The following is a 26,227-nucleotide window of genomic DNA, read 5'->3' as shown; positions in this document are numbered from 1 at the left end:
CAAACATCCTTCAGAAATTATTTAAATGTTGTTGGCTCTGCCTTGGGGCAAAGGGGTGGGCTGCATGACTTCTCACCCTGTCTTCTGTGGACACCCAAGCACATCCTGCGGCACTTTGCCATAGGAGTGCCTCCACATCCTTGTTCTGACAGGTCTGGAGATAGAGGATTAATTTTATCACTGGTTTTATCACCTTCCTTGAAGATCTCTGAAGGCCTCACATGCTGAGCTTTAATGAGAGATCTGTGAAACTACAAGCTTGTCTTTGGACATCTCTTTAAAGATGCTCCTACCTATGCATTTCAATTAGATGCGAAGAGGTTTATGGCAGCCATCTTTGCATCTGGTGATTGCAAGTGATAGCATCAGGGATAGCAGAGGTGTAAAATCAGTGTTTGCCGTGTATTCCTCTCTGCAGTGTACAAACAACCTCTTTCACACATCCCCCATTTCCAGGTGTCCCACAAGCCAGTAGATTGCTGCTGCCAGAAGTGGTTTGCAATTCCTCAGTAACTCTCAACTAATTTGCTGATGCCCTCAGAAGTTTAAAAGCCACTGCAGCTGCCTGTTTAACAGCCAGGAGATAGGGTGACTGTTATTTAAATGGCATAATGACCATCACAGTAAACCTACAGTGAAGTATATTTAAAGAATGATTTTTGGCTGGAAAACATAGCCCCAAGCCTGAGTCTAAAGAAATCAGGGGAAACACATCTTTCCCTAGCCTCACATTCATTTGGCTGCCTTCAAGGTGTCCGCCTGATTTCTGCCAAGGCTGTAGTTGTTGTTACAGCTTCCCAGCTGCTACTGTAGCAAATGTTGTTTGTTCAAGCAAAGAGCCTGTGCGTTCCTGGACACAGCTTCCTTTCCTTCTGGTCAGAGAAGGGACTTGTGCAGGGGAAAGTAAATGTTGCCAGCTGCACTGCCGACTCGTTTTGCTAGTCAGTATGTAACATTTTGCTTCAGGGCAAAATACCTCGTTGTCTTATTTTCTGCTAGGGAGGAAGCTTCAGAAGTATCTCTTTGCTTGAAAATTAATATTCACTAGGTGGCATTTGCGGGTTTTGCACGGGGCATTTGGGGGGTCACCGGGGTTGGATGCTAAAGAGAAGTTTCACGCAATGAAGCATACCCTGGGTTTGTGACCACAGATGCGCTAATCACCGTATGGGTAACGCAGGCAGCCTCCCGAGGCACGGCGCTCCCAGTGGTCCAAGCCCCATGGCTCCTGCAATATCCCTTCGCCCTCCAGATACTGTGATTGAGGCAAACACTGTGCCAACTGCTGAAAACTTTTCAAGTACTCTTACTTTCCGGACGAGCTGTAGAAAGGAGTCCGGCTGCAATACATTCACCTTGCGCCACAAAGCAACAGTCCATATATACATGAGACCACCCAACACACCAGCCAGCTTCCTGCAACTGGGTTTTCACAGGCAATGTATAGTCGGAATACTCTCAGCAAAACCTAGAGAATTGGCTTACGTATCCCCACTGGGGTTCAGCCGCATGATAAAACCTTACAGTAATGAGCCTGTCGCTCTTAAGGGTGGATGGGGTGGAGGAGGAAAGAGATGCTGCTGTATTATCTGTATTACTCCACATCACAGATGCTGACAGAATTATTGATTTAGAACTCACAGCTCCAAAAAGACTCAGTAATGTAATCTTTTTAAGGTTTTTTTTTTCTTCCCTCAGATGTGATGTTTTCAATAGGCCCCTTAGATATGGGCTCTTTGGGGACGTTGTTAAACTTGCTGCTGCTAAACCGCAGTCCCAACCTTCGGTTTGTTCCATACAACTCTCGCGGTCTACTGTCTCTTGGAAGAGCCCATAGCTGCAAGGTCTATTGCTTTACAGGTACTCTAGGAAGATTGAGGGATTAAGTTATACATTACGTAAAACTACCCACTAATCCTCTTAGTGTGCACTACCAGTGAATGGCCTGAAATAGGCTCTCACTAAAAGAGCCCTAACATTCACTTTCTTGATGACATTTTAGTATTTGAGGTTTGTGTCATGGATTTTGGTGCTGAAATATTCAGTACACCATCTTCTGTCTGCTGCTAGATCCACTTGCACGTGTTAGTAGAGTGCCTACAAAATTACAGTTGGTAAAGCAGATTACGTGTTTAACTAGTAGCAAGACATGTATAAAATAGAATTATATATTTTCTAGAGTGACAGAGTCACTGGGATTTTTTTGTTCTTTTTTGTTTTTGTAAGAAAAAGAAACAGCTATAAAACCATGATTAAAAATGTTACAAGGGATGATTTACATTTTAAAATGATATTTTTAGAAGAAAAAAGTGATTTATAACATAAAAGTGTTTGGAAAGCATTTGGTTGCTGTGTACTGCCTTCTTTCCCAGTACAGTTTGCTATCTGTTATACAGTCTTGCATAAATGTTTAGATTAGGGGAGAAAAGAAAAATTAAATGTGATGGCTAAGACCTATAAGAGCTGACTCACTGACTTGAGTTATTGCTGTGCAGAAAGTTTGTAAAGCCTTTACATCCAGCGAACATTTAGTGCTACTTCAGCCTTGACAGTTGACCTTTCAATCTGATTGGGTTTAGCCACAATAATTGCAGCATCTGCAGTACAGGCGGTGCAGACGGCTGCTTAGGAACCCAACTTCTCTCATTAGATCTTACTTCACGCGTCTAAAATTCAACCCCTCTTTGCATGTGTGTGCAAATTCTCTCGTAATACCTGTTATAGGAGCTGAGCAAGGTACAATCCCCCAGCTCTTTTTTTAAATTTATTTTTAATTTCTCCCATCATTTTGAATATTCCTGGATTTAGACTGGGGGGGAGGGAAAACCTCCAAACCCCTTCCTCTCCCCAGGTACTTAGTCAGTACTGGTTTCTTTTTTTTTTCTCAGTAAGACCTAGTGTAAAAAAGCAACAAAGAAACAGGTTAGACTGTTGTAATTTGGTCAACCACTCGGGTGCTATCCATATCCACCATTTCAACACACTCTATTTCCTCACGGTTTTCAGGATTCTTCTTCTCTTTCCTCTTCTTCTTGGACGGTGGCAGGAAAGTCAGTATCACAGGTAAAATGGCAAAGCAGTGAAAGAAGGTGACTAATGCTATTAAAAACAAGCACCTGAACAGTGTACGGGTCAGATTTGAAGGCACAGCTGCAAGAGGAATCAGACCAACAATATAGCAGAGGTAGCTCTGCAAAATAGCTACCCCATGCACTTCCAGGGCATTTTTCACCCATTTAGTTCTTGTGAACTCTTTGCCCAGGACAAAGGTTGATAACAGTGGAGCACAGTTGTCAATTGTATAATTAATTCCGTAAATTAAGCACAACACAGAAATACAATCTAGTTCCACTTTCCACAAGGTCATAAAACCTATAACTCCAAACTCAACTGAGGCAACAGTTAGAGTGAGCCAGACATTGATCAGAGAGTCTGCCACCAGGAATGCAGAGAAGAAGAGCAGAAATAAAGCACTAATGCAGGAGTTTTGTAAGGGGGCTCCCACTGAAGAGGCATAACGATCCATGTACACAAACGATGGATTGAAAACGATGAATTTCACCTTGGAGGTGAGAGAGAGCTTCCTCAGGGTCTCCAGGAGGTCATAAAGTTCTTCTCTCTTGGTTTCCATTGTCTTGGCCACCAAGAACATCCTGGAGGCCACGACATCGACTTCGTTGTTGTATTTCTTGGAAAAGATGATATCCTCTGAAAAATGGGCAAACTGAGGGGCCTTCAGGAAGGAGTTCCTCAACATATCAGTGAAGTTTTTCTTGGGCAATCCAGTAGATATGTTGAGTTTCCTAAGGTAATTTAAGTAGCTTTCAAACCAAGATATCCTCACAAAGCCCTTGGTATACTCCAGCACGTCCTCCTGGACACTGGTGTTCCAGTACTCGATTGACTCGTAGATGTAGAACCCAATCACTGGGCTGTAGTTACTGAAATACTTCTGCTGGGCAGTCGTATACTCAATGGTCCGTGTCGCGGTCGCTACGATGTTGCTCAGGTCTGACCCTTCACTGACCTGCAGGTAGCCCATTAAGGCAAAGGAAATATAAACAAGGTAAAAGAGAACTACAAAAGGCTTGACGTAAGTGTTTGTTATCCAGTCACAATAATAGCGTTTAAGGAACCACACCAAAAGATGACTCTCGTAAGTGTTCGTTTCCTCTGAATCCGCTGTGTCCTCGCTGAATTTGGCTGTCAGAAGAAACCTATACCATGCAGGCTTCTCTTGCAATACCTCTGGCTTTGGTACCTTTCTGCAGAAGATACTATGCTGGTAGTTGTTTTCTATGTAGCCAGTAAACACCAGGCTGGAACCATAAAAGGAGAGTACATAGAGGTAGTTGAAGAAAATTGCAATACAGGAATTGCAGCAGAAAATCCTGGCTGCTTCAATGTTAGTGAAGGGACTGGCACCTATTCCAAAAGTGACCAGGTACATGGCAGTGGTGAGAGAAAACGAGAGCATGGAGTCTGCAAATACGGCTGCAGTCCTCTCTTTAACGTGTTGGTCTTCTCTAGTTTTTCTCCAGGAGGACAACATTTCAAAAGTCCCATATAACCCATGACCTACAATAGAGAACAAAGCGAGTGTTTAAAGTACTCGAATCAACATGCGGAAAAATGTAACGTGGACATGCTAAAAGACTCAAAGGAGACACAGCTTGCCGTTATCAATGCTTGAGGTAAACGTCCTGCAGAAGAGAGAAATTATTATGGTGGTCTAAGCCACGGGAGCGCATTCGCTACCTGACTAGCAAACCTTACTGCCAGAGCTTGAGGAGAGTTCTGCATCGGTGGCGCAGGGTTGATGGGTTAAAGAAAAAGGATTTTTTTCTGGTTGGCTGTTTCGTTTCATTATTTTGGAGTGCCTGTGATGGAAGATGCTTTGAAATTAGTTTTTCCTGGTGATGGGATCTGACCTGCGGTGAAAACAAAGAAATATGACCTTGAAGTGCCTATGCTGGAAGCAGAGCATTGGTTGGCTGCTTTGTAGGACATCTGTAAAAAAAATGAAACCTTCATATAAGCTGAACATTGTCAAGTAAATCAGTCACTGATTTCTCCACTTCCCATACAAATTTTTCATCAGGAAAAAGAAATCCTAGAAACGGAACAAACACAAAAAGCACAAATAAATTTGAGAGATGCAGAATGGTAGAATTGATATGGAACTGCTTAAGGCATTGGTCTTCTTACTTTAATATATCTAAGGGCTTGTAAACCCAAATACAGCTCTATTTTTCTTGGCAGTTCCTACATTTTTTATTTTGTATTTTTTTTACTTAAAATGGATATAGCACTCATGAAAGGAGACGCAGACCTAAAATCCTGTGTTTAACCCGAAGTGCAGGTAAATCGGGAAAAGTGCATGGTTTTATCTTAATCCCTGGTTGTCATCTTCCTCTTATGGTTTCTTTTTTGTGACCGATAACCAAGGCGCATTTGGAGGACACAGACCTTTGCTCTCTCATAGTGGACCTGAGCTGGGAACGCAGCCATCAACCAGCTATCAGATGAGAGTGGCTGAGATAAAAGTAGGCTGGTGTTTTACACAAAGATGAACGTAAAAATACAGTCTTTGTATCACACCTAAAATGTAAGACTTTAATATTTTCTCATAATAATTTGTATCATGTTCATCTTTACTTAATATATCCTTTCCATCTAATCCCACCCTCTTTGCTGCCTTTTGATTACTCCTCCTCCTTACTCTTTTGCTGTTTTTGCTGTCCCCTGTCTACCTCTCTGGTCTGCTCTTGTATTATCTCTAGAAATTCCCAAAAGCCAGTCCACGGTGTTTTGCTCTTACCCATTCCCTGATAACATTAGATGAAACGATCAGTGCTGAATTAGTTACCGATGACACCGAAGTGCAATCACTGGATTTTTGATGCTGATGCTCCAGTCAGGCAGGTCAAGGTAATTCAGAGATCTTTGTGAGAATTTCAGGCTGGCTACAAAGAACCAAAATTGCTGTAGCGGCTCTGTTCTCTCCACCTGTAGATGATTATCACTTTTGCCACAAGGGCTATGAATATCGGTCAAGAAACCCTCAAACAAATGAAGTATTCTGAAGAACCAGAACCCCAAAAAATAAAGTAGGGGGGGGTTGGAACTAGGTGATCTTTAAGGTCCCTTCCAACCCAAACCATTCTACGATTCTATGATTCGATGATCAAATTTATTCTTAAATGCCTCACGTAGGCTAAATATTTAATTAACTTGACAAAATAACCCTTTTGTGGTCAGTACCTTTTACTGTAGGGGCAGCTGCAGTTGATTCACTCCACCCTTCCTGCAAGGAATATCCTATCTACATTTTAACAGATGGCAGAGCTGATCACTCTGTTAATGCTGAAAAGAATAGGTATGGGCTATTTTATAAAGAATTCAAAATACAGAGCTCATAAGATGAGATAATAGGACAGCTGCTGTATCTCCTTATCACGGTCACCTGGTATTTAGAGTAACAAAGTCCGTGCTCTCATGTATATCAGGTATCTTACCTACATTGTTATTTGGAGTCACGGCATGGACCACGGCTGTCCAATTTGTAGCAGTATTACGCTCCTGGTTTTGGTATGGCATTTGGCATTCATCTTAATTTTCCCAAACAATGTTTTACAGCTGCTTTCAGAGGCCAGGTCAAGACTGCCAATTTGATAACTAGCACCGTGCCCCCTCTTAAAGCTAATGGGGAATACTGGAACTCCCCAGACGTAAAATCAAGCAAAAAGCACAACCAGCGACTGGCACCCCGTTGCTAATTATGCTTCAAATAGTTATGTTCTAGGCTCAGTAGGGAAAGCTATTAAGCTTGCTTTCAGTGTGTTCTTTGTAAAGACAGACTGACCTTTATTTAAATGTAACTGATCACTTGCCAGAGGAGGGAGTGAGAGGTTTAATCCATTTATGGCTCCCATAAGTCCTGCAGACAGGCTCGTCTGAGAATTTCACATGGCATCATATGCATTAGCTTCCAGTGAGCAAAACAGTATAAAATGAGGTCACTGAATATTACAAATTACTTCCATTGTGAGCTTTAGCTATAGTATGTTTTTGTAAAAAAACATTTCAGCGTTAATAGGCTCTTGCCTAAAAATACGCAAATAGCTGCATTAATTTAGAAAGCCTTTGACTTTGCAATGAATAAAAGAATTTAAAGCTAATTAAATATGATGCTGAGCATGACTTTTTAACAGGTGTAAGATTTTGGATAATGTCTGATAATATGACTCCTGATACCGCATATTTTCTTTAAGTAGGAAACATAAAAACACAATTTGCTCTTACATAATCTTCGAGACTACCCGAAAATGGAATCTGATTTAGAGAACTGCTCAAGTAAATGCACGAAGAGGCGTCACCGCATGTGCTCCACAGAGCCAACAGAAAAACATTTAGATACTCTTCTATTTTAGGATAGGTTCCTTTTGTTGTTTGCTACACAATCTGCACGCTAGGAATTGGTATTTTCCTTCAATTGAACAATTTGTTATTCCTCTGTCCATTTGTATAATAGCTACAAAATTCTCAGTTACCTTTAGGAAGACAAGCCTAAATGACAAACTTGCACACTTTTTGCATCAGTGGCATTACTGACCTGATCCAGTATCCTCTGAGAAAAAGATTAAGCCCAAACTCGTGCACAAATTAGGCAAGGCAGTCCAAAGATTAGCCTTATTTAGCTAGAATGGGATTCACCTAACCTAATTTACTCCTCTAAATACTGACCGCAGGCACAAGTTGGGGTGACAATCTCCAACGTTGTCTTAACTCGCTGATGCTCGTATAAGTCTAACCCACAGAGATTAGGGCAGATAGCTCCATGGAAGCATTTTGTGAGAATTTCTTTCACTATTCTGTCATTTCAGAGTTTCCATTTTTTGCATCCCTAACTGATTTGCACCGATCACCTCTATTTCTCTTGCTGGTGCTGTGTCTTCCCTATATAATATTAATGAGAAAAAGGCAAATTTTTCCTTGCAAATAAATTCTGTAATTGCTTTAACTGATTTTCCCTTTTTACTAGAGATTGAGCCACAAATCTGTAATGATTTAGAGCAATTTGTTCATTATTCACAGTCATTCAGTAAATAATAAATATGAACTCAAACAGCTAATGGGCTACTGGAGATCTTTTCCTGTTGACATTCGCTATTATAATTCACTGGTTGTGCCCTGCAGTCAGGCTGTACAACCATGAGCTAAGAAGAAGGAGTATAGGGAAAGACGGGATTTTTTTAAGGAAAAGAGGTTCTGAATGGGCAAAGGAAAATCTTAGGGGAGTAGGAGAAAGGTATTGGAGAAAATGCAGAGCAAAATATTTTTTTCCTTATTCTCTTTTTCTACTACTTTGCATTGTAGGAGATAGTCCTACCACATGTCTTGGATGACTGAGGACAGAAATTCTGGCTTTTGTAGCCAAAGAAAATGAAGAAGATAGTCACTCTTATTTCTGAGGAGCTTAAATTTTTTACGGGCTGAGGTGGGCTATCCTTAATTTCAGAAGCTAATAAAAACACCAGCAATCTGCTAGGTTTTAAATAAATTATGCCTAGCTTAAATACAGAGCTTTTATGAGTAGCCTGAAAAATGCTACAAAAAGTTTGATTTGCCTCCTTCAGGATCAAGTCTTGCAATTACACATGCTCTGCAAAATCAATGCAGAGTGTGCATGAGAGAAAAAAAGCACTTGTAGGAAGCTGTGAAAACTAAGGCAAAATTTTCTGTTGCTTAAAATTATCAAATTATTTCCCTCATTTTAAACACTACTTATGGGCAGGCACTTAAAACTGTTCCTTTTAGCACCATTTTAAAATCTCAAAAAAGAAATGCATCCTTTCCCCTGCTAAGTGGTTGTTCAAGCAAGAGGCCTTTACGAATGGGCATCAACAGCTTATGCTTAAAGTTGGCTCCGCTCCTGCCTGGCAAATGGCAGGACTGAAGCAGAGAGGGATGAAGAGATTTAAAGCAGCCCCAGAGCCTGTGGGAGGGCAGCGAAGTAACCTCCTGGTCACCGGAGTCCCAGACCAGCTCTCTATTCGCTTGGTTTAATTGCTTCCCTAAACCAAAGGCTGCTGTCTGATTTTATTGTTTAAAGATTAAGGGATGTGTTCAATTTTGCACTAAAATCATGTGAGGTTTCGATCTTATCATGATAAGATGAGGTTTGGGTATTCAAATAGACGACTTCTGTAAGAGAAAGTAAGGGGAATGACTGAGAACAAGGTTTTGGTTCTTCTTCTTGCAGTTTTACCCACCCATGAAAGTAGAGAATAACAGTACACTGTGGCTCTCATTTTTTTGTTCTGTTTTGAAGGTTGTGTGTGTTTGATACTTGAGTACAATCTCTCTGAATAAAGTCTCACTTACAGGTTGTGAAGTTCCAGCCTTCTGTGTGGAAGGTCGCGTTTCAGGGGTAATTAATTTTATTCATCCCATTTTAATGCAGTGGCACGCAAAACGCTAATAATGATTGATCTCCACCTCAGTGAGGCTGAATGCTACACCAGTACGTATGTTGCCCATTAACTGCCAGAATTAAGACTAAGAAAGCACCAAACTGTCTTCCTAAGGGGGCAGACTCCTCTAGCAGCAAAGCTGGGCTAAGAGGTGTTTCCCCCTTCTTGGGCCCTGCTTCCCCTCCCCTATCAAAGTTTGCCGCTCCCTCATTGCCACTAATTCACCTGTTTCTAGTCCAAATTGGACTAAAGGAATGGTCGGGATTAGAAACATCAGCAACCTTTTTTTTTGAGGGTTACTTTTTAATCTGAAATTTTTTCCTGACACTGATGGCACAAAAGACTGGCTGGAATTGGGAATGCGTCATGGTAGGAGGTATGGGAGCCTTGTAAACTGGGTAGGCAAAACCTGAAGTGGAAGCATGCTCTGACGGAGTTACTGAGGTTAAGTCTGGATTTTGATTTAAGGTCTTTGCTTGTGTTGTAATGGCTGTATCTTTGTAACGCTATCCATTCAGCTGGACGAACGCTGTCTCACTTAGGTTGATTTAAGCCTGAAATCATCCCGCTGAATAGGAGCACTTGTCCGCAAGAGGAATTTAGTGTGCTGGGAAAAAGTGTGTGAATTTACAGAGAACTAGCTATGTTGCACCAGCTTGCTTTGTGGAAATCTGGGAAGGACAGCTTGATTCACATTCAAAGTGGAGTGAAATATCATCCGCAGAGACAAACACCAGTTGAATTAACACGAAATAGCTAGGATGCTATAAATTCATATCCCAGCTTGCTGCCAATGCAGGCAAGGTCTCAAGAACTACACTCGTGCAAAATTAGTACATGGGAGATCAGAATCACACCGCAGGAATTGCCCTTTCCAAAATGATACCTGTAATAACATATGTTATAATGAAGGTGCAATGAATTTTCCTAGCTGACAGTATTAAAAATAACAATGTACACTGCTCAACTCTGGGATTGCTTTCCACAGTAATGTCAACAAAGAGGCTGAGATAACTTCCCCCTGCTGACTTATTTTTTCCAGCTAGATCAGTGAGCTCATCAGCTCCCATCTTCTGAAAAGCCAAACGAAACTGCTAATCCGGACTGCCTTTGTCACAGGAGTTGCAATCAACCAGTTGTTGACTGAATACGCGACCTGCCTCATGCGGCCTGTCCCAGCAGGCACGATTTTAACTCGGAACATATAGCAGGTTCAAAGTGCTACTGAATATGCAGGCAGAGCATGAGAATTTGCATCCAGTTGAAGCATATGGTTTCGTACCCTGTTCTCACTAAAATAATAAAATACTACAGCTAACTGAGATCCTTCAGCATGCAGACAGAATTAGCACCAAGCCTAACTTCTATGACAGTTTTCACTGAGTTTATAGCAATTTAGAGGCACAGTGAGCCGAACAGTTAAATCATCGTTAGCATGCTGTTGCAACAAACTGTGGGTTACTCTAACCAATGTCCACCTTTGTGGTCCATAAACGGCGCTGCAACACTACAGTTTTGCTGCGTGAATGTCAGACCTCAAAGAGGGTGTGTATCATCAGACATCCCACCGCGCGCAGACTCGCCCGTCCCAAACATTTCTGCTGAGCAAAGAAAACGCACTGCAAATCCTACTTGCTTCATAAACGGCGCTGCAACACTACAGTTTTGCTGCGTGAATGTCAGACCTCAAAGAGGGTGTGTATCATCAGACATCCCACCGCGCGCAGACTCGCCCGTCCCAAACATTTCTGCTGAGCAAAAACGCACTGCAAATCTTACTTGCTTTTCCTACACTTGCCTGAGTATTTCTGGGAACCCAGTTCACAGTATAGGGTAAAATCCTATAGGATACTAACAGCCTATAAGGTACTCATCTGGTCAGCTGTGTTTCCAGGCAGCAGTGTTCGTCTCAGGAGAATTGTGGCAAGGGGACTGAGGGCTGTAGACAGTTGAGTAGTCTTAAATGCATCCTCATTTGCAAAGTGAGTGAAGTCCCAGCCACCCAAGCACAGCCTGACTTCATTTCATATCTCCAAGCACAGGTTCAAAGGGCAAGTAAGCCTGAACGCTACGTGCAGGTGTGGTACCTGGATTAAGAAGAACACATGAAGAGCGATATGGGATGGGATGTACATACTGTAGCTGTACATAAGCGTAGGCTGCACATATTGCAACGCTTTCTTTACCTCCTGTCACACAGACCCTACATGTCTGTATTATAACTGAATTACAGGTATGACAACATAGCTCTAAAATATGATGACAATGCTGTTGGGTAGGTTCAGTATTTGCAATTTTTGTTCTAAAGACTACTGAATTTTACACATATATCACTAAGGTGTACTATGCCTGCAGATGTTAACATCCGACTTGGGATCTTCCCAGAAAGGAAACATACTGAAATTAGATATGTCAGTCTGTTAGGCATCTAGGCATGATACCAGCAGATCAATCTCTGGGATTGCTTTACATTTGAGTATTAGCCATTCACCCTCAATTGTCAGGTTGGTCTCTCCAACCGTGCTTACAACAGCACCGGCCATCCCAGTCAGAAAGCCCCAGGCATGCCCATGTATTCCTCAACTTACTACCGGGATCAAAAACACGAGCGTCTTGGCGGATTCACACCAGATAAAAATCTGCCTCCGTCTCCAGAGAGAGAGTTGTGTTTTGTGCTGTATCTACTTGGCAACAAAATAAGAGAAACCGAAATGTTTAATAATACGCTCCCAGTATCTGCTGTGTTTCACAGCTGTGGGCGGCTGTGCCCACAGAAGTGCACCGCTGAAGAGAAAGTGTCCCCGTACAACACACTGTATTGGTTGGTGCATGCAGAGAAGAAATCTTCAACTGGTGCTCAGCGCTTCATGCTGAGACCACAATGTTATTTTTAGTCGTAGATCCTGCAGAAAGACTCTCTGGGCCATTAAGCCTGCGCTAATGCACAGGCAGGAAAACAGGGTGCGTCTGGAAATCCAGCACAAGGTTTATGCCTCATTTAGGTCTCGTGTTGCGCTGCCAAGCACAGCTTAAAAGGGGGCTACGTTCCTCGTAAGACTCACGTGGATCTGCTGCACTGGAGTCATTTTGATCCCAGTCTTCTCGCAATGGATGTCTGCCATAATATCCTACATTTTCTACATTTCTAAACTTAACTTTTGGAAATGCAGCATAGGATTAGCTCTCTGTTCTCCTGTGAAACAGTGTGTTTTGGTCAGGCGTAGCCCTTTCTGAGTTATGCTAAAAAGTACATATTTGCACAAAGAATGCACTGACAAAAAGAAATCACCCTCGTGCTCTCGGTCTCACGCTAAATGGTTGGGACACAGTCAGCGATGCTTGGGGTACATGACGCATCCCAATTATAAACTCCCTAGTACTACCTTTTATTGTGGCAAACAAGCAACAATGAGCCGATGTTTTAGAAAATGGTACAAATCACAAGCTAATTTTAAGAGCGTGATCTACATATTACTATTGAAATGAAAATCAGACTACATATAAATCCTTAGCTCTGAAGAAATACATCCACATACACACGACACATGTAGACATTCCTGTCATTTTTCTACCTATATAAGGGGAAAAGAAACAAAGAGAAGGAGAAGTATTTTAAATAAGTAGAATTACACAATGCATCAGTATTCATAGTCCTAGTCTTCACTACGATCCCTAATCAGCGATGGCAGTAACGTGGTTCGCCACTTTTTATTTTTGGAGTATGTGTATTTTAAAACTATTAATTATAAAAAGACATCTTCTCACTTAATATTGCATTTTCAAGTTATTTTTTTTAAACCATACCAAATTCAATTCAAATTAATAGCCTCTTATTATAATGATTATATGGGTAATTCAGCACGTATGTGGTTAATCTTGAATAGTCCCATTGATTTCAATAGAGTAAAAATTACCTATTTAGGCTTTGGGAAAATGCTGGGTATTTTGCTTGGATCACCCTTTTTGAGTATTGAACCAATGTAATATTTGAGATTTTGTTGTTATAGTGATAGCAAGAATGTCAGATAAGCACATTTTAAAAACAGAAATACATTTGAGAGAAAATTTGAGTGGCTTTTTTATTTTGAGAAAGACAGATAAGCAAAGCAAGTTATAGTTCAAAATCTACTTTTACATATAAAGTGAATATTTAGTTCCACTTAAGAATCGGTAAAGGCTTGTTTTGGCGTTTAAATAGCAGGCTGTCAACTCTGTTTAAATGTGTGACTTGCTTTCCTCTGTTTTCATGAAAGACCTGGCAAAAGTTAAAAGTCATATTTCGTTCAGCGCAACAGAAGGAGCTGAGCGTTAGCGAAATCTGGTTTTAGCTGCTGGAATATTTACATCTGCACGGCGCGCTCATCTACCGACTACCCAGACCTTGTGCAGATCCGAACTGAAAGCATTTGAGCCAAACCTGCGCCGTACATGCAAGCCTGCGGTTCTGGGGTGAACAGCAGGGGAGCATCTAACTCCTGCTGGCCTTCAAAGGGTCTCCCTGCTCGGGAGTCCCCCGCTCCTCCCAGTAATGCCTCTTCGCTCTCTTTAACTCGGAAACATCAGAAAATCCCCCAGGAAGCACAGCACCCTGCCTAAGCTGTTATTTGAAGAGACAGGGAGAAAGGCTTAGTTTTGCCGCATGGAGGATGACAAGAGGAGGAGGGCACAGGGCTGCGGCTGCCCGCCACCGCTGCTGGCACAGGGTGCGGACCCCGGGGTGCACGGGGGGAGCCATGACCACCCGCTGCACCAGGGGAGCCGCACAGGACGGGAGAGTCCGATGCCAGGATAGTAAAGGAATGACAGATGTGGCTGGCAAGATGAATTTCCCCCATGATGCATGCACCTCAGGCCTCACTAGCCAAGGAGGTGGTTAGATGTAGAGTTAATATGTTAAGTACCACCAGCCTCATCTCGCATATGACATGCTTAGATTCGTATCAGCAGACAAAATTGCAAACTGATTTCCCCACAAAGTGAGTTTTTGACAGATTTTATGCGTGCTGTGTAAAAAAATTACTTAAAGGTAAATGAAAGCTACCTGCAATCACCTGTGAAAGGTTAACATTTACCAGTTAGAGAACAGCCAAGTGACATACAGGATGTGACAGCTCCTGAAGACAAGAGTAAGACACAGTGAGTATATCTGGGGCAAAATCATGTTTGAAATCTGTTTTAAATTTTCTAAGCCCACAAGCCAAAATATCATTTGCTTCTAGGAGTGTTGTCCTAGTGGAATATGGGCCAGTGGAATACGGATCGGTTTACCACACTTAAAGTTCGCCTTTTCCGGTGAGAAAGCTGCAACCAAAACGTCTGAGGCATACCCTTAAATTCTCCTGTTTAAGAGGTTTATCATTACTCTTACTCGTAATACATGGATCAGCCACATGTGAAACACAATGTTCAAAATGTTGCAAAGCTTCAGTTAAAGCACATATGATCTACTATTTTTACTGATTTAAAAAAAAAAGAAAAAAAGAAAAATAATTACAAGTTTGGAACTCAGCTTGGGCTTTCCACCAAGCACCCAGACTTAACTTATTCCAATTTAACTTAATCCATCCCTGCAAGTGTCCTCTGCCAGAACGCAGAGGTCTCATGACCTGAAAATGGCAGGCCCCCTCCCTGCCACACATGGCTCTCGGCTATTGCCTATTTTAGGGGATGTCATTTACTACAAGCCCAAAACGTGTGCCATCTCTCTCACAGAAAGACCTAAAATGAAAAGTCACCTCAGTTCCTGCTGACCTTCCCCAGGTCTTCATTGACCATCCGAGTCCAGTACGCAAAGTATACCGCAAACATATATATGTATTTCCTACATGTATATAAAGAGATAGCAAAAGCTTTCTTTTCTCTAACCTTTGAACTTCTAATATATGTGGAAGTTTCTCTTGAGGGACTTCACTACTTGAAGAAAACCAGGATGTCAGAGCCAAACTCCCAGTACCTTTGACTGTTTGGGACTTCTCTGACAAGGCCCTCCATTAAACCATCGCACGTACTGACTTTCTGCAGTTAGAAGAATGCAGACAGTAAAAGTATAACATCTTTCTGCTACTCTTTGCATAAATGAATGCTCACTAAATGTACTGCATCACCTGTAACACAATTTTCATATGAAACAAGTGTATATTGGAGCACCACCAGTCAAGAGGAAATGCCTGATCTTACTCAATGATTGTACAGCACTTGGTTTCAATATTAAACTGTTCTCTGGACTGACTTCCTACAGATACAGCTCCTCTTTTCCAAAAAGCATTATATTTACTGAGTCATCGACACTCTTCTGGAGCCAAGAAGCATGTATGCATGCAAGGATTTCACTGGGGTTTGTGGTGGTGAGGGGGGAACATGGACACACGTTGGCTGCATCACCATCACACGTGGCTGGCTGCAAGCTGTACTTGCCGCTTTTGCACTGCACAGGAAAGGGCTGGTACAAGTGTCTAAAATACTCTGCCACCATTTGTATTTTAAGCCTCTTTCCTTCCCATGCATTAGTGGCTTCTTAGCGTTTGGGTTCCTCAAGGGGCTTGGGGCATCATCCTTCAGGAGGAGAACTGAAGAGAGGGAGACCAGCAGGTGGAGGAGGTGGTTAATCACCTTGCCTTTGGGTGGAAAACGGACTTTGGTGAAAGGACTCATTAGTACATTGAGTGAGGAGGGGTGGCCTGGGGGCCTACTTCTGCTCTTCCCTGTGAGGAACAGAAATGCTGGGTGATGCTTGAGGGACTGCAGAAGATGCATGGCTGCTTAGAGAGCTCAGGAAGAGATTGAGGGACTGAGGAGAGAAAAAAGAGAGGAAAAAGGAATGACAAGGAAAGTGACATGCCTGGGATTCTGCTCAGGGTAGATAAAACCAGATAAAACCAAACTGTATTTATTTATTAGAAGAGGAATGAAAGGAACAAAACACAAAATGTTTTAGGACTGTAACTGAGCTATGCAGGGTTGAACTGGGAAAGCTGAGCAGGTGGAGTGACAAAAACCAAGTGTACTTCCAGGGCACTCTTGAAGTCCTTTGGCAGTACAAAAAAAGCAAAGGATGAACGGTGGAAATCACTGGGAAATCTGAAGCAGCTGAGATACAACTGCAGGGTATGGTGGGGACCTGTTTGGGAGCCAAGGAAGTTATTGAAGAATATAGGGAAAGGGGTAGGAGCAATGGGCCCAGCTGTGGCTGAGAAGAGGGGAGGATGGGAGAGAAGAGAAATTAAAAAAACCCCACCCAAAATGGCAGAGGGGACACACTGGCAGGAGTGGGGAAAACAGGAGAAAAGATGAAGGAAGCTTAGGGAGACCAAAAGGTGCTGAGAGCTGTGCAGGCATCAGGAAGGAGATGCTGTGGCCTGGAGCAGGGAGATGGGTGAGACCTGCTGGAGGAGGCTGCCAGAGATTGCAAATGAGATGGATGAGATGGGAGAAAGGGGCAGGGGGGCAGCAAGCTGAGGCAGCCAGCTGAGGGAGGACATGCTTCTTCCCAGCACGAAGAGATGGCAGAGGGGCAGCCTGGCAGGGAGAGTGAGAAAGCTTAAGTCAGGGAATAAAAACAAGAGAGACTCAGTAAGCTTCACATTTTTATTAACTGACAACAGGAAAATCGGTGGAAAAGTACTATGCGAAGTCAAACATTTGTGTGTGTGTGTTACCTTTGCGTGTGGACTGAAGGGCACCAGGGAGACCTGCGCAGGGGCTGGTTCTCTCTCTTTGAAACTCTCCATATGTAACCAATGTTGACACTTCAGTTTTACTGAATATAGCAAACACTTGGGTGCTTGATAGGGAGGATAATAAATACTTTTAGGGTGTACAAATTTGGCATATGTTGCAATTCCCTACCAGCACGTTCTTCCAGAAAACTGAAGAAGGAGCCGGGCCGGGTGCCTTATTGGCACCGAGGCGCAGCTCCAGCGAGCCACGTGTGCTGGCCCGTGCTGGCCCGAGCACCCTCGTCCTCTCAGGATTTTCGTGCTACTTGTTAGCTGCCCTGCTTGGTTTAGCTACCTGTTGCCTTCAAGGTCCCTAACCTTCAGCAATCCTCTCACTTGCCCTCCTGTGCTTTTCACTCCCATCATCAAACACACTGACCTCCCCTCTTCTTATGTTTCCTAACGTTTTCCTTCCGACCTTCTTTCCCAACTGTCTCTGACCTCAGATCCCACCTTTGCTTCTCCAACTTTTTGCATCCATAAAGCCCCTGTACAGATATCTCAGTTCACTCCTCCACCAGCATGGCTCTCCCCCAGGCAAGCCACATGGAAGGTGTGCGTCCAACAAATTTGTGTTTCTGAGAAGTGATCGGCACTTCTCTGCATCTGTGAGGTGCTCCTACGAGCCCTGGTACCTCCGGGTACCTCCCAAAGTGTTCTGCACCACTCCTGCTCCTGTGCCCCCTCCTGCCAGACGCAGCCCTGTACAGTCTCCTTCTCCCCCTGACCTTCCCCCCACCCATGACTGAACCTCAGGAGGACCCTGCCTGGGTCCTGCCCGACACTTCAACCTACTCCTTTCCAGTCGTCCCTCCCTGGACCTGCTCTGTTGACCATTTTCCCCTTCTCTCTTCCCAGAAAGGCCGTACTGACAGGGTGGGACGTGATGGGAGGATGGAGGAGGGCGGTCAGAAGAGGTATTTGCATTCGTCCCTGTTTTGCTGAGTTTCACACAAGGCTGGCTATCGTTTCCGTTTACAGCAAGCTGCAAGCTCAAGCCGCTCTTGTAACTGCTAACTGGTTTTCCCCTGCCAGCATCAGAGGCTAAATATAAGCCCATGGAGCCGGCCCTGCGTCCCTGCCCGTATCTGGCAGTGCCTGGCATTCCACCGCGATTTCACAGAGCCGATGCTTTTCACGAACTTGGCAGCTGAAGGGAGCCGCCTCTCCCCGAATAAGCTGTAGGAGTTTCTAGAGGAATAGGAAACAGATTGCTAGTTTTCTCTTCAGTGCAAAGGGCAATATTGCAATTTTCTTTTGAGTCCCTAAGTTAAACGCTGCGATCCACCTCTGGGAAGTAAAAAAAGTCACGCCAAAAACTTGTTCAGCCAGTGCTGCTTGTTGTCCAATGGTTTGTTTGGTAACACTGTGGTTTTTTTGAGGAAACTGGTATTTTTAAAGGATTGGCAGTTATTAAACAGCATTTCATGCGTAAGGGAAACTTATGATGAATACATTAGCATCTGTGCCAGACCAAACATCTGTAGTTTTTAATGGAGCAGGCAATAGGAAATAAGAATTTTAATTCTGCTTTTCAGCTGACACTATAAATCAGCTATTTTAAATTCAACCAAATTGAAGAATTTATTTTTTTAGTTCTTAGGGTCAAAAATGAATAGCCTTAGTTTGGCAAAGTATTCCACACAAACTAGGCATGTGAGTAATCTTGTCCTTAAATTACTTGTTTACACACTGATAAATGCGGATGATAGTTTTAAAAAACCACGGAGGCATATGCTAGTTCAAAATATGCCCAGGCGAATGGTGGGAGCCTGCCAAGTTTCACAGGCTTTAGGCTTCACTTTCACATTAGAAGTACCTGTATAAATCCAGAGCTGAAGAAGAAAAGTTCCCAGTTTGACTTGACAAGACATCCCTAGAGAAGAGAGCGGCTGCAGCCAGCCTGCCCTCCTCTGCTAGCTCGCCCCCAGTGCAGCCCCTCCGTGGGGGCTCGGGTCAGCCCCAGGCACTGCCCTCCTGCCTTGCTCTCACAGCTGGACCGCTGGCGACCAAAGGGGGACCCCTGCTCTTTCAGTACCTGCTGGGGAAGGAGGTCTCTGGCAACATCTCTCCTGGCTTCAATTTTTGCCATTTGGTTAGCAACCAGTGAGGGCTAAAAAGAAACCTGCCACAACATAAAAATCGTCACGGTATTGACATACTCAGGCTATGTACAGTCATCAATGACTCAGTTATTCTGACTTAATGAGTTACCTTTCGTGAGCTGGGTTACAGTAACCTGCCTTAATTAAAGAGTAAAATAAATTAGAATAAACTACCATGAAGGTGATTAAAACCAAAGCATGAAGTGTTTAAACCAGTATGTCATATTTAACAGGGGGGGTAGGCAAAAGATGTTCCTGCCTACACTTACACAGTCTGAGCTTAAGAGTGTAACTTGGTAAGCCACAGTAATTTAATAACTTAAAATTGTCCTATTGACGCAAAAGCTAAGGATTCAACACCTACAGAGGCTGGTACCCTTCACTATAGCTTGTTTGTTCTTAGAAATGGCTGATGCTGAAGGGACGTTACAGAAAACAGGATGAATGAAATCTAGTATTAAAGAACACACTGAACAGAGTATTTTGCAGACATACTGCCTGAATTATTAGAATGGGCTCGTGACTGGACAGAGTATTTAAACTACTCAGGAAGTAATTCTTGAAAATATGAAAAAAAAGCAGAAAATTGCAAAACAGTGCTGACCGACTTTAGTTAATGCATCTTGGAATTGCAGTGACGGTATCAAGATGAACTTAATGAACAGGAGAAATGGTGTGAGATAAACAAGCTATAATTCAGCAAGGACAATGGTAGCCTTCTACGTGTTGGTTGGAATAACTGATTGTGCAAACAGAGTAGAAAGTGACATGAAGATCTGTGAATTACCATGTGCCACCAACCAAATGCCAACCATTTCATACTGCTGAGAAAAAAATGCATGTCATATGGGGATGTATGAACAGGAGTGCCATATGCAAGATGTGTGAAATCATCCTCCTACTCTACTTGTTGCTGAAAGCCTCAGCCTGAATCCTGCACCTGGATTTAGGCACCGCACTCCACGGAAGATGTGGAGCGGCCAAAAGCAGGAAGATTGCTGGAATTCTGGTAAGCATAGTCTGAGGAAACCTGGGATGAAAGGGAAGAGGACTGGGCAAGTGACAGTGGTCCCAAATATGCAAAGAAAAAGAAAAGAAATTGTTTTCCAGATGCAGTGGATAAATAAGGAGGAGAGCTGAGTTACAAAAGGGGAATTCAGGTTAGACATGATGCAAATGCTGTAGCGGTAGTGCAGTGAAACACAGGGGGAAGCAGCCCAAGGAGGAGACAAAGTGCAGGGCGAGAAGCTCTGTTAGGAAAGACGTAATCTTGTCCTGTGGCAGAGGGCGGATGATGTCTGGAGAGTGTCCCCCCCCAGAGCTCTGCGATGCTGGTGAAAAGTTAAAAATCCTCAGCTGCTATAAACCGGGGAAACTTCATTAATGATTTATACTAGTAAAGGGGCCTTGCCTGAAATGTGTCCAGTGTAATCATTTTTTCTATCTAATTTTTGCTTTTAGCCATGAGATTATGAGTAATAGCTACGGGGCTACACTGTTAGCCAGAAATCCTTTAGCTTTCTAAAGGTCAGTTAATCTATGATCTAATCTGACGGACACTGAAATTAAGTGGAAGTAGTTCAGTGGGCTATAATGGAGGGTGGTTTGCGTCTCTAGCCTTCAGTTACCTTGAGTTAAAACACCCTTTATAAGCAAAACAACATATAGGCATGAAATAAATTTTGAAACGCATGCTGAATCTTTCTGTTGTACTGTAGGGAAAAAAAGGAAACCCTGCCTTTCTAGCTATCTGCTGGCTTAAAACAGTTCTCATTAAAAACTCCAGAATGCCTTTAGTGCCTTCTGTTCACCTGTTGATATTCCTGTCCCTTGGGAGATTTTATGCAGCTGGGGAAGCAGGCAAGATTCACACGAACTTGGCTGCTCTGCCTTGACTTGTTCACAGTGAGAACTGAGCTGCATATTTGAAACTTACTCCTTTTAAGAGTGGAATACTTCAACTAAGCAACACAAAAAAAAAAAAAACCCAGGGAAAAAAAAAAGGAGAAGAAAAGCAGAGTTGGCTATACAGCTCAGCAGTTAAAGGAGCACTAAAATAGAAGTGTGAAACTTTTCATAGTTATCTGTAAGTCTTCAAGGATTTCAAGTCTCAGCCCAGTGACTATTAGTGAATTAAAGATCTGAAAGGTTGTCCCAGCGAGCAGATGCTTTGAACCCTAAACAGAGCTAATTATTGCATGTTTTCGCGTCACTTTTGCCAGGTACTTTCATTTCATACGGCTGGACTTTAGACTGCTTTTCTACTACTCTTGCAACACATCTAGAAATCCCCTCCTATGTAATATTATACGTAATACACACTACTTAGTTTGAGGAATTGAATTTTATAATATATGCACAGGCATAAACACCCACAAAAGAAACCGAAGACTCAGGTCAGAAAGCTAGCCTTCTTTTGACTCTTTCTCGTGCTGCATTTCCTCTAGATTATAACACCGTTTAATTTTCATGGATGTCATCTGAAAATGAGAGCCGATGTAATGTAGCTGAATTCTCTTTGTCACTGAATATATTCTGTATGTTAACTGGTAGTGCGATGCACTGAAGCATAGTCTTTAATTAAAGTGCAACAATACCACAGCTACAGTACGGGCATGGCATAGGAACCTGGTGCTGGATATAAAAATAGCTGTGCTGAAACGTGTCATATCACTACACGATGTGACTAAGTCAGTGGAGACACTCTTACACTTGAAACCTGAAGTATTATTGAGCACTGATTTTCAGCTGGGGAAGCTGTGATCAAATCAATGCATGTATTATTCTCCACAAATGAATAACAGCATGAACGAGGACATATTAAACACCTACAGCGCACAAAGCTTTTCACACTGGTTATGAACCAAACACAAACAAAGAGGCTGTGAACTCTCCAGAGCTCTTGTTTTGTCTCCCATGAAGTGCTCCTGCCTGTTTGGATACAAGACGCAGCACCCCCACAAATGCCCTGGTGACAACAGGAGAGGGCACTAATTTTGGGTCAGGAGCAAGCTGACCTCCCTTCTCTCCTCCTCTTTCGTACCCTCGAGGAAAACAAAACAAAACAAAACAAAACAAAACAAAACAAAACAAAACGAAACAAAACAAAACTATACCCCACACAAAACAAAACAAAACAAAACAAAACAAAACAAAACCACCCTATACCCCACAGTGAGTGAAGGCAGTATGAAAACTGGGGAGATGAAGACACCTGTGCCGGCACCAGAGCCAGGGAGCAGCCAATGCCACTTCCCACTGTAGCCCTCCACCGCGGCATGCGCTGGCACTAACCGGACGGGTCCATCCCTGACCGGGAGAGGCAAAGCTCTCCACCCCAGGGCTGTGAAACCCTCCCTACGCTCGCTCAGCCAACACAGGGGCTTCAGGAGAAATGCAACCCAGAACCGATCGCCGCCTTTAGCCCACGGACAGGTGCCTGCCAAGCCAGGACAGCACCGCTCTGCTCTCTGAAGGAGCCAGCGCTTCCTAAATGCCCAACGCGTGCAGCCCCTTTGATTTGCCGGCACAGCTGACACTGTCATTGCAGCACGGGGACCTCTGCAAAGGTTACCCTCCAACGCTGGCCACCAAAACCAGAATCAAACATCCACAGAAAAGCAGCAGCTGGGCTCCCCCTCTGCACAAGGCATGGCATTCGCACATCCTTGTTACTCGCTACTGTGCGGGCACCGCATCCTATGGCAGGGCGCTACACCACGCCGGAGCCCCAGGCATGATTTTAACGTCCCGGCGCAGTACAAACAGTTTAGGAAAAGAGGCTGTGTGCATTTGGCACGGGGCAGCGTTGCAGGGAGGAGGCACCGGGAGCCATGCAGTGATGCTTCTCTGCTTGCTGGGAAATGCATCAGGGAGGCACAAACACACAAAAGACAGAGGAGATAGGAGATAGTTACCTAACATGACGAAGGGGATTCCCAGGAAGGTGGAATTGTATTTCCCACCAGTGAGATTGATGATCCCAGCTGCAGTCAGGGTGGCAAGGGTCACGGTCAGCAATCCCAGCAGGCCAAGCCAGGGTTTGCTGCGGACACAATCCTGCATGGAGCAGCAGAGAATGGCCAAGGTGACCACAAGGACCAAGCTTGTGATCAGGTAGCGTTCTGACACCCTGCTCGTCTTCTGGAAATCCTCCTTCAGCGAAGAAGAAGTAAAAGGATACATTTTGACTTTCCTGTTGGATTTCTGGAAAAGTTCAACAGTGTCACAAAAAATGGATTCCCACTTCTCTGCTACCATGTCATTCAAGGAGTTGATTGCCTGCAAGTAGTAGGTGAGCTGAATGGCTTCTGCAGACTTCACCCGGTCTTTGCTGTGCACAGTAACCCCACCAAGCTGATGCCCGTTATACACTTCCCTGCCATCCTTTAAGTGAGTAATCGGATAAGTGATTGCAAAATTAGTTCGATTAGAAGAACGAGCAGCCTTTAATTCCTCCAGTACATGCACTATGTCGTCCACTATGCATGTCTTGTCATTGTTCAGGATACATATATGGGCAAACGTGTAATTGAAACCAGGTCTTTGAACTTGGATCCTGGTCACAGCAGAGTGCAACTACAAGGGAAAGAGAAATCACACACGTTATTCATCAGTTCATCTCGCACAGTAGCAGCCAGAACAACAGCGGCTCCTCACCTCCGTCCCTTTCCTATTTGATCTAAGCAACAACAACAAAAGATCTGGTGACTGCAGTATTAATAGCACACTCATTGCAAAAAAAGGAAACATGCATTAAAACAGTAGTATTATTCCCCTACGTCCTTCTGGTAACTTTCTGGTGACTGCAGTATTAATAGCACACTCATTGCAAAAAAAGGAAACATGCATTAAAACAGTAGTATTATTCCCCTACGTCCTTTGCTGGTAACTTGGGTGTGCCGTGACTTGCATCTGTGCCATGGGCATCTGCCGTTTGGCCTCTCTATATAAGCAAACTCAAAAGGCCTGGCCCTCCACTTTCAAGTGATCTGAGCGAACATAAAAGGGAGAGCTACAGACCGACCGTTTCTGGGGACACTGTCGTGCTCGGGATTGCCAAATTACTCTCTTGACAGATAAACGTCAGGTTCAGAAGGCAGAAGAGCAACATGACCGGGGGTGCCACCCGCACGGGATGTGCCGGCAGCCTGGCAGCTGGCAGCGGCAGGGGACTAGCACTCGCTCAGAGTAAAGGACAGGCCACAGCTTCATGTCCTAAATGTAGAGATTGTTGGCATGGCAGGAGTAAGATAGCTGGCATTAATTAATTTGCCCTCTTTTCCCCTCCCTCTTTCTCCCATCAAATCCTCAGCAAGTCTGAGAGCGGGAAGTAATGGCAGAGAATGACACTGGTTTTCTCCTTCTCTCTCCAGGAGGTTGTGTTAATCAGGGAAGGCCCTAATTTTAGGGCCTGCAGGTTATTACCACTTATAGGGCTGCAGCTCTTAGTGCAGCCTCTTTTGTAAGTTGTTTTGCATCCTTCTGAAATTCGGCATGCTTGAGCTCTGACCCAAAGTGCATTCAGTTATTTTTGAGCATCAGAAGGGCAGGAAAATTACCCTCTCTTCTTGAAAAAATATAGAAAACTCTTGCAACCTTTTCTGAATCCGTTTTAGTCAACACCGAAGAAGCAAGAAATCTAAAAGATGGTACGGGAATAGCTCTAATAGGCTGAGGTTACAGTATTTTTCAAAAGTAGAATATTGAGTTTGCTAATGTTGGGAGCCTTAGCAAAGTGCAAGCTGTTTTTTTGCACATTTTCCTTGCAAAATGTGCAGGCCTCACCCACCACCATCACCAATTAATTCCTTCTGTGCCGCTCTAGTTGTGCAGAGAGTACCAAGACCTTCTGTAAGGATGCTGCCGAGGCCAAGGTGATATTACCCACAGCCAGAAGTCTGAGCAGACTTTCCCTGCGGCTGTGATATCCTTCATCGTGGGTAGCCACAAAGTTCAGGAAGGGGCTCCCTCTGCTCTTTTCCAGCTGGCATGGGGGGTACCTGACATTCCAAATGCCAGGGGGCCCTGCACGCCACTGCGTACGTGCTTTGTGCATGGCTCGGTGAGATACGTGATTCTCTCAAGGTGTCAGCAGGGACGATGCAGAGGGGCGTGCGCCCCTCGTGCTGCCTGGTGCCAGTGAACCCCGTGGACATGCCAGTCTGCATAGCCTGGTTGCTTGGGTGGGCATGTCTTGCTGCTGCGGGGGGAGCAAATCACTGGATCCGCTCTGAGGAACTGCATGGATTTATCCTTTGGTCCCTTTTACACCGAAGGAGATGGTCGTAGGAGCATTGCAAAGGTGTGGCGACACAACCAGGGCTGATAAAAAAGGAGAAGCCCTCCTTCACCTGCAAAACGGGGAGACCACAGCTCTTCCAGGGAGCTGAAGAGCCAAATTAAGAATGGCTATAATTTCTTTTCCTTAAAGGGGGGATAGTTACTTTCTGTCTTCAGATTTTGAGCAAGACAATGAAAACTGGCTACGGGGAGATGATTCCTTTTTTTTCTACTTGCGTATGCTGTTTTCCACTGCAATCCAAAGAGGGCAGGAGGCTCTTATGCCCAGTAAAGAGGCTGGGATTAGGTGATATTTAATGGAACTAGTTCCTTCTGAAGACAAACACTGACTAAAAAAATAGAAGATACGGTACATGAGAGCGGTAGAGCTTATATACTCATCTGGTGGCAATGGACAAAATGTCTAATAACCATGGCTAAAATCCTGCGTCTGTTGAAGTTAAATAGTCATCGTGACTTTTGTGTGGTATTTCAGACCTATTTTCAAAAACCCCCCCCCCCCCCATTTATATGGTACTATGAATCTGATTGTTTTGTGATAACATTGCATAATCTGTGATGGGTATAACTTTAGTTACGCTGCCTCTGTTCCTCAGGATGATATTACATCATATAGGGAAAGATTACA

The 26,227-nt window shown here is 43.7% G+C and overlaps 1 protein-coding gene across 1 annotated transcript; it reads right to left on the bottom strand.

The window, feature by feature from the left end:
* Positions 1–2,923: 2,923 nt before the first annotated feature.
* Positions 2,924–25,980, bottom strand: PTCHD1 (patched domain containing 1). Its single transcript, XM_019471421.1, is given in 3 exon segments — positions 2,924–4,578; positions 23,214–23,868; positions 25,891–25,980. Coding segments are annotated over 3 exon segments (2,400 nt in total).
* Between the last annotated feature and the right edge of the window lie 247 nt (positions 25,981–26,227).

Source organism: Aptenodytes forsteri, unplaced genomic scaffold, assembly GCF_000699145.1.
Source record: "Aptenodytes forsteri isolate BGI_AS27 unplaced genomic scaffold, ASM69914v1 Scaffold273, whole genome shotgun sequence".
Lineage (NCBI taxonomy): Eukaryota > Metazoa > Chordata > Aves > Sphenisciformes > Spheniscidae > Aptenodytes > Aptenodytes forsteri.
Note: the sequence above shows the minus strand (reverse complement) of the source record. Positions and strands in the feature narration are given on the sequence as shown.